An 8913-nucleotide genomic window follows, 5' to 3' on the forward strand; every position below is an offset into this window, starting at 1 on the left:
GGGCCGTAAAACACAGAGAAGTGACATTGTATGGGGATGGGAGAAACCCACCCAAATTAGCTTCGGTTAAACAGGCGTATATTAATTTTGGTAAATGTGTAAGCTAGATTTATGCCTATTTTTTCACATCTTCATGGACACTACAATGATTTCCCTCATGTGGAATGTTTTTCCTTGTAATTATGTATGGTTTGCAAAAATGGCAAATGCTGCGTCTCTGTGTAGATGAGAGAAGTGTATGCGCGTTGTGCACACGCTACATTTTGGCCAAGCATGCGGCCTTAAAATAGCATCTGAACGCGCCACTGAAAACACAAGGTTTTTCCTGGTCTGTGGCGGAATTGTTTTCTGGAACTGCAAAATAGCACCAGGTAACGTTTGCGCTGGAACATGCCTCCTCTTTTCGCTGAACCGCCCCTGGGTGCGCAAGTTCATTCCCTAATTTACAGACGTGCTAGCCGAACTTAGCCCCGCCCACAAAATTTTTAGGTCGGGAAGTTCGGTCTGGCTTGATCCGTTGTGGAGCTATTATGCCCGAACCCAAGCTGTTCGGACCAATCAAATTGTCAGGGCGGGATTTATACGATGATGGACAGATGATCAACAGTAACGTAATCATCCACGTCACCAACGAGCGCTTGGGTTGAATTCGTTTACAACAAAGATGACTGCCGCTGGAGAATTGAAATTTCACACTTACAAATAAGTCAGATAGAATAAATGCATATTTGGCGTACTGTCCGAGGAGAGGGCTCAGGGATCGATATTCGGCCCGAACCCAAAGTACTCCCCCCGTATTCCAGGCTGTGGAAGAACAGGCCAAGAGTGAGTGGAGGGATGCTGAAAACTGTCAAGGAATGTTAGGTGAGTTGACAGAGTGAATAAGGCCCTGTCCCAAATGGCACCCTAAGCACTCGTGGTCTTCCTATGAGTACGCACTTTCGTGACGTAATGCCGCTTTGACTGTCGGGAAGTAGTCTGCTGCGGAGCTCGCATCAGTGCGGGCTCTGCAAAAGTGCGCATCGAGGGTGCATATCGACTCGCGAGCACCCTTCTGAAACCTAAAATGACAAATAGGACACCCTACGGTCTCACGGACTTAACGGACACGCGCACGCGCACGCGGCAGCCATTGTAAGTCCACAAGACCGAAAGTGCATATGAAGTGTGCCATTTGGGACAGGGCCTAATTATATGCTTCCTCTCATGCTGATAGGGTAGACATGGTAATTGTTTGATGACAAGTTGATTGGATTGATTATTTGAACGTGCTCCTCCCGAGCTTTGTTTATGAAACATTATGTGTAGATTCCGCCATCGCGTCTGTTATAGAAGATATCGACAGCGCATTAATTTTAAAATAGGAACAGAGAACCGTGATCAAGACATTTGTCGATCGGAAAGATGAATGAAGAACATACGTCACTTACTCCGTTGCTCTGATTGGTTGTAGGTCTATCCAATTGAGTGCAGAGGCATTTTCCTTCCTGGTTCGGTTGAAACAAGCCCCATAATCACAGCCCAATGGAGTAGTATCAGACTCATATTCTGACTAGAATCTGAGCATGACGACGTCAGGCTACCGACGTGCGTCTGTGGAGGGAAAAGTCTGCTGTGCGTCGGGTGCAAAGTAGGAATGATACATGCGTCGGTGTACAAAGTTAATTGCGCTGGGTGCAAGATAGGGCCCCTGATGATAATTGTATCACGATTTTTTTTCCCTGGGATTTTACCATTTGAAAGTAATATATTTGATATAATTAAGACTGATAAGATATGAGTCACACTAAAAATTTGTCACATTTGTCTACTTTTGCAACTAACATGAATATAATGCTTTTCTAAGAACTGGAAAAATGACTTTAACTTAGATTGTTTTCAGACATATTATCAGAAAATACATTTAGTACGTACTACACCAATCCTTGTGTCTGCAATAGATAGGCAGTATATAAGCCGTAAATAATGACGGTTGCTTGTGATGAAGTATGCTGATTTATTACAAATCCTAAAACAGCCCTCAGTGTCTTCAGTCCTCCCCCTATACATCAGAAACCTCACACTGACCACATGGTGACACAGCCCACCATCCTGCTGTTGCTTAGAACATATTTAAGTAACTTTACCAAAGCATGTGCCTGAAAATAAACAAAAACAATACGTAAACTTTACCAGCAGATGGATATACTACAGCAAGGAAACTCGAGAGATATTACAGTAAACTGCGGGTAGTTTCCCTGACAGGAAGTCATCTTGACAGGTATGGGAAATGACCTCTTAACACACTTAACACACAAATATGAGCTTCAGTTTTTGGTAGTTTACACTAAACTGAGGACCTGCTGTGTTGATCTATGATTGTCAACTAGAGGGAAGAGCATGAAGATTTTTGTGTTTCTGTTTCCTCAGTTCAACTTCTCGGCCCCCAAGGAGGAAGCATATTTCAAAATGCTCAGTGAGGACGAGCTGCTTGCCTGCGGAATGAAAGAGACCCAGTCGAGGTACAGTTTTTTTCCCCCTACACTTTTCTCAAATTAACACCGAAAGCATTGGTAGGGAGAGATGTTATCTTGCACATTCACCCTCTGGGTTTTTTTGAACATTCTTTTAGCAAGTACATTGAAATTAAGTTTGGGTAGGTTTTCTCTTCGTTGTGTGTGACTTCCTTTATTTACAGAGCTCATCATTGTGAGCAAACACAACTCTATTTGTCTTTTATTATTGTAATTTTGCTCTTTTGGGATGTAGTAAAGCAACATTTTATTCACCTCAGTGTAAAAAAGGCGAGAGAATATCGTCCTAAACTAAAGATTGTAGATCAGTGCAAAATGCACCTGTTGTTGTGTCTACTTCACATGTTAGACTTATGTACCTTGTTTTATAAATGTATATTATATTAAGAATAATTGTGGTAATATCTAAACCACAGCTCTGTCTAAAACCTTTTTTTTTTTCTTTTTTTTTTTCTTTTTTTGCTGAGATGAAAACATGTTAAAGTCAGAACCAACAGTAAAACTATTGCTATAGTAACTAGAAATGCATGTAAAGCCATGAGAGTCATGTATAAAAGCAATAGACATTTTGTTTGTCTGTTGTATGTTTTGCCAGAACTCTTATTTACTCTTTTATTTTACGTTTTTTCTTCATAGCTGTTGATCAGACTGACTTTTGTGCTATAGCTAGCACTGTGGTAACACTTCCCCTTATAGCTGTCATGTGTTGGCACGAATCTTCGTTTAGCATGTTCCTGGTGGAAGTAACACATGCGGTGTCTAATTGCATATGTATACAATACATCTATGCACAATGCAATATGATGCCTTGACTTAATTGACTTAAAAGGTTTGGGTTTGTTGTAGATAGAGATGACATTTTGCTTATTCTCTTTGCAGGAATAAAAAAAGTCGACTCAGTCTTCTTCTGACAAAGTCTGGGTCACATGAAAATGTCAGTCCTGAGAAGAAGCCACAAGCTAAACCTAACCAGTAAGCCTTTATGATGTTTACACATTGATTCAGTATTTTCATTAATCAAGGAATTGTGGAGTCTTCACTGAACTTCAGTATGGAAGTGTCACTCAGATAGGATGATTCAGATGTATCAATGTGACACTACTCATGATGAAGCACTTTTCTTTCACTAAAACACTTCACTAATTTGTGATTTTAACAGCATTGCGCCGGACATGGCTATGAGATGGAGTGATTCATTTGAGGAGTTGCTGAGTCACACAGGTATGATCACCTCATCTTAGCATTATACTGTAGTTAGCATATGAAATGCTTCTCAGTGTCATACTGTGTTAAAGAAGAAGTAAAGTAAAGTGGTGTGCATCCCATTGTAACCACATTATGCGAAAACCTGCTTGTGGCAACAGTGTTCTTTCTAGTTTCCATGTGATTCTAACCAATGAATAGTTCAACACGCACGCAATGTTTTATTTGTGCCACCTAGAATGTGTTTTGTCTGTGTGGGTGCATGTCTATGTCTATGACCATTGTTGTATAGATGATAATAGTAATCCAGTTGGACAAGATGTGTAGATTTAATCATATTAATACCAAGTTCTGTCATGAAACTCTAGATGGTGCAGACTGATAGATCCTCAATTTGGTAGCGGTCGCATCGTCAGCTACACAGCATAGATGATTGTTGTTAGCAGTCTGCAGTGTAACACTTTAGTTTAGGGTCAAATTCTCACTATTAACTAGTTTCTTATTAGCATGCATATTACTAGAATACTCAGTAATTATAAAGCATATATTAATGCCTTATTTTGCATGATCATATTCTACATTCTTAATCCAATACTTAAACTTAACAACTAATTTACTAACTATTAATAACCACAATTAGGAGTTTATTGAGGCAAAAGTCATAGTTAATAGTTAGTTAACTGTGAGAATTGGACCCTAGTCTAAAGATTGACATCCTGCAGTGAGTTTTCAGAAACCCTCCACCTTCCCCAGCTCCACCTGTATAGATCTGCTATGGGGGGTTATTTCATGTATGTTATATGTGCAGTCTTACTTGCTTAGAGCAATGTCTGTGAATGTATAGGCAGTAGCAAGTCTCGGTACTTGCTCTGCAGCAGCAGCAGCGTAGCAGATCTATTCCATCAAGACCAAATATATTAACATTGCCATATCCATTACAGTTAACATGCTAGTCTCTCATGACAGAACTGCAGGTGGTGAATTTATGAGAAGAAATTCAAAGGCTGTCAGGAAATATACCATTATTCAAAGTTTTGCAATCACTGCAACCACAATTGTGTTGTGTTATCATGGTAATGTGACAATGATTTTTAGAATGTTTTGTTTTTCCTTACAAAAGTGATGTAGATATAATGCCTCACTTCCTGTTTGATGTATAGACTCTGAAAATCCATTAAGGTTTTTCTGGAAAATCATGTCGAATACCAAAAAATTTGGTGTGAATTCTGTGCTAATTTTGCAGAAAAACAAAAATTCATTCAATTATGTAATGCTGTAGTATTTTGCAGGCCTCCAGAATTACAGTGAATAGCAAAGAGGCGTTACTTTTACAGTTATTCCAAAAAGAAAATAGCTTTTTTCTTGTGGTTTGTGCTCTTTGGCTTGTACTGTAGGTTGCAAATGTAACAACTGTAGGATGAACTTGAAAAGGCAGACATTTGATCATTGAAATCTGCATAATTCAAGGAATTAAACTATTTAGGCTATTCAGTTCGACAGTTATAACGGGTGGCCAACGTTGGTCCTGGAGAGCCACAGTCCTGTAGAGTTTTGCTCCAACCCTTTTGCTTGCTGTGGCTCTCCAGGACTGACGTTGGCCACCCCTGAGTTATAAGGAGAAACAGCAACTTAACACTTTGGTTGCTAACACTTTATTTCAGTAGACCATTTGCGTGCGTGCATGCGTGCGTGTGTGTGTATAAGTGTAATCATGCATTTAGCAATGAATATTTTTTGGCATCTTGTTATAGATGGGGTTGAAGTCTTCACGCGATTCCTGCGCACTGAGTTCAGCGAGGAGAACATTGAGTTTTGGTTAGCCTGTGAAGACTTCAAAACCACTGAGTCTGCAACCAAACTGCAGACTAAAGCCAAACAGATACACGCCATTTTCATCGATAAAGAAGCCCCCAAAGAGGTATAAACACATTTGCATCATGAACAGTACGGACTTTAATCGGAGTGGATACCATATTTAATTTTGCACAAACGAAAAAAACTTTAGAAAACCATGTCATTTCAAACTTTCGTGCTTCTGCGGGAACACAAAAGGAGATTTTTTTTGAAGAACGTCCTGGTCTCTCTTTTCCATACACTCTTATAAATAAAGGGTATTTACTAGAATCGATGGTTCCATGAAGAACCTTTAACATCCATGGAACCTTTCCATTCCACAAAATGTTCCTTAGATTATTAAAATGTTCTTCACACTGAGAACACTTCATTCTTTTTAGAACCAATGTTCTTTGGGGAACCAAAAATGGTTCTTCCATGGCATCACTGTGAAAACTCCCTTTTGTAAACTTTATAAGTGTGTACAATTAAAATAAATGGAGGATGTAGTGTTCAAGCTTCAAAAAGCACCACAAAAGTACCATAACAGTGCAACAATGCAACTTGTGCACTATGTTCCAATTCTTAAGAAATGTCCTTTTTGAGTCAACTTATTTAAGACACTACAACACATTTATCAGACCCCACAAAAATTAAACCAATACCATTTTGGAAAACACCTTCTTGCTGGCGACGAACGACAATAAGTTGCTGTTAGCAGCGCTTTGGGTAACCTCAATGGGGGGTTCATAATAAAAACAAACAAGGCTCTGTTAAATGATATCTGCGGTGTAGTGCATCGCTGCATCAGAGACCTACCATTGTGTTTCTGCAGAGGCCACTGTCGGCCCCCGGCCGCATGACTGGGGGCAGATATGTGACCGTGTGGTTTTCCTGCTTTTGGCTGCAAACTCCCCCTCAGACGCCCACACAGCTGAGAAAATAGACTCTGAAAAACTGAGAAGTGAAAATGAGGCAGTGGGACCACTCGCTCTTGTCTGACCAAAGTGACAGCGAATAATCAACTGAAAGACTGAAATGTAGCACTGCTGAAAGCCAGCTTTTTCTTATCAGTGCTGGGAAAGGAAAACCTTAATATTGTATCATAAATGAGGAGCAGTGCCTGCATAAAATTAGCTTCTAACGCCCTATATTAAGATCTGAGAGAATTCACCACTGCAGAAGTGCTGTTCAACAGACACGTGTGTTAGTCTGATGTAGTACTTTTGGAGAAATGCTTTTTAAGAAGTAGCCGTGGCCTGGACAAAGAGAGGGGGAATGAGTCAGTGGAATTGCTGTGGTCAGAAAAGAATAACAAATGAAACCGACACACTGTACAATGTGCAAAGTGCAAAAGCCTGAGACTACTAATTAAAATGCACCTTTTTTTACATTTTTTTTTTTACATTTGGCATAAATTATATCATCACCACAACAGTATTTAAGTGTTAATTAAAAATGTGCATGTACTTAAGAGTGTCTTAGTATTTGGTTTTGCCAGTGGATCAATGACATGACGCTCTTATTTTGGGCTGATTGTTAATTTATCAAATAAAATAAAAACACTAACAATGCATATAATAATTTGACATTTTTAGGCAAATCTAGTTCAGGTTGTAAACTCATTGTCCACTCCCAAAAATGTAATCATATTATGAATTAATAATTTGAATAACTTGTGATATTATTTGTGAATTGTATGTAATTTTTTATATTAAAATCCTTATATATATATATTGCTATTATCATTATTATTACTAATGATATCTTATGACTAAGATAATGTCACTGTTTTTTATTTTTAAATTGAAAATTATTACATTGAAAATAAATTTTTTAAAGATTTTTCAGCAGATTTTTCAGAATTTCAGAGCATCATGTGCCTTCAAAAAAAATCACAAATTAGTTACTTAGGAAAAAAAAAGCATATTTGTCAATATCTTTTTTTTTTTTTTTTACAATAAAACCTTTTCTTTGTTTTGTTTTTAAAATACTAAAACGTTGTCTATTTCCAGGTTTAGTTTTTTTTTTTTGTAATCCAGATTGTCAGTGTTACAGTAGACTCTTTTTTTTTTCACATGGAAAAAAACCCTGAAAAATAGACTTAAAGGACTGAAAGGCAAAACACTGAGAATCTCCTGCTCATAGCATTTTCATAAAGCAGAAGAAAACACAGATCAGCCATATGACGAAATCCTAGTTGCCCCACAAAAATTCTTGCATCACTCCAAATATGTTGTTGTTCATTACAGTGTGCAATACCTAAAAATTTAATTTTAGATGGCCTCATGTTTTACGTTTTGCACTTTACCCCTTAGATCAACATCGACCACTCAACCAAGGCCGCCATTGAGAAGAACATCCTCCAGCCGACTAGGTCCTGCTTTAATGTAGCACAAGATAAAATCTACAGCTTGATGAAAAGAGACTGCTACCCACGATTCCTCGCCTCCAACATCTACTTGACCCTGACCAAGAGGACAGGCCCACCAGCTATGACCAGGAGAAGGTCCCGCTCCTTCGTTTTCAGTGAGCGCCCTGATGGCACAGCGGCCTGGTAGATTTGTACTGTAATGCTAGTTTTTTGTTGTATATTGTCAATAGCACTTGATCAAGTGACACCTTATACTGTAGCTATTTATTAACATTAGTTCCAATGGGCTGGTATTTAAATACTAATCATTCTGTTAAGATTGTCAAACTTTTAGTTCTGCTTGAAAGATGTCATGCCGAGCTTAATTTAATCTACATGTTTAAAATGCCTAATATTGTAAATATCTGTTTAACGGTCTGTATAATAAACTGTAAATAAATGTCATCTAATTATAGGCCTACAGCTAATTGTGTCAGATTCAACGACAGTAAAGAGCAATAACTTGGAAGAATTGAAAAATAAAACCACATTTTAGAGGAAAATGTGAAGTGGAACTCAATGAAGTTTGATTCACGTTGCCAGACTTTTGATTATCAACTTTGAATCTGGTCCACTAGAGTGCAACAGTCAGGTTCCGGAAGTAAAAACTCTTGTTCAAAATGATTTTGAACAAGAGTTTATAAACCTTTAAAGACAAGACATACTGTGAGCTACAAGGTTGTTAATCCATTGTATTTGCATCTGCTGAAGACGTCAGCCCACATTATTTCAGCATATTTTTAAAATAATCGTGTTTAACAGTGGAATTCCTGGTGAAAAACTACATTTCCTATGATGCTGTACAGAAAATTACACCAATCAGAGAGGCAAATGACATGATCTAGTCAATCTTCCTAAACTCTCAAAATACTTAAATTTGTGTATATATATATATGCATATTTTACAATAAACTTAAAATATATTTAAGTTTATATATGTATTTATAATCA

The 8913-nt window shown here is 38.0% G+C and overlaps 1 protein-coding gene across 2 annotated transcripts; it reads left to right on the forward strand.

Moving 5' to 3' along the window:
- The first annotated feature begins 2069 nt into the window (after positions 1 to 2069).
- On the forward strand, positions 2070 to 8377 carry rgs18 (regulator of G protein signaling 18). 2 transcript variants are annotated; one of them, XM_082173840.1, is made up of 6 exons: positions 2070 to 2260; positions 2410 to 2501; positions 3393 to 3485; positions 3673 to 3734; positions 5468 to 5634; positions 7868 to 8377. In XM_082173840.1, exons 2-6 carry the CDS (start codon positions 2449 to 2451, stop codon positions 8108 to 8110), a joined length of 618 nt encoding a protein of 205 aa, XP_082029966.1. In that variant the 5' UTR covers positions 2070 to 2260; positions 2410 to 2448; the 3' UTR covers positions 8111 to 8377. The 2 variants fall into 2 exon arrangements, with proteins under 2 accessions (XP_082029966.1, XP_082029965.1); XM_082173839.1 differs by lacking the exon at positions 2070 to 2260 and having other exon boundaries at positions 2297 to 2501.
- Positions 8378 to 8913: the final 536 nt, after the last annotated feature.

This window comes from Leuciscus leuciscus, assembly GCF_965113295.1.
Source record: "Leuciscus leuciscus genome assembly, chromosome: 6".
NCBI lineage: Eukaryota > Metazoa > Chordata > Actinopteri > Cypriniformes > Leuciscidae > Leuciscus > Leuciscus leuciscus.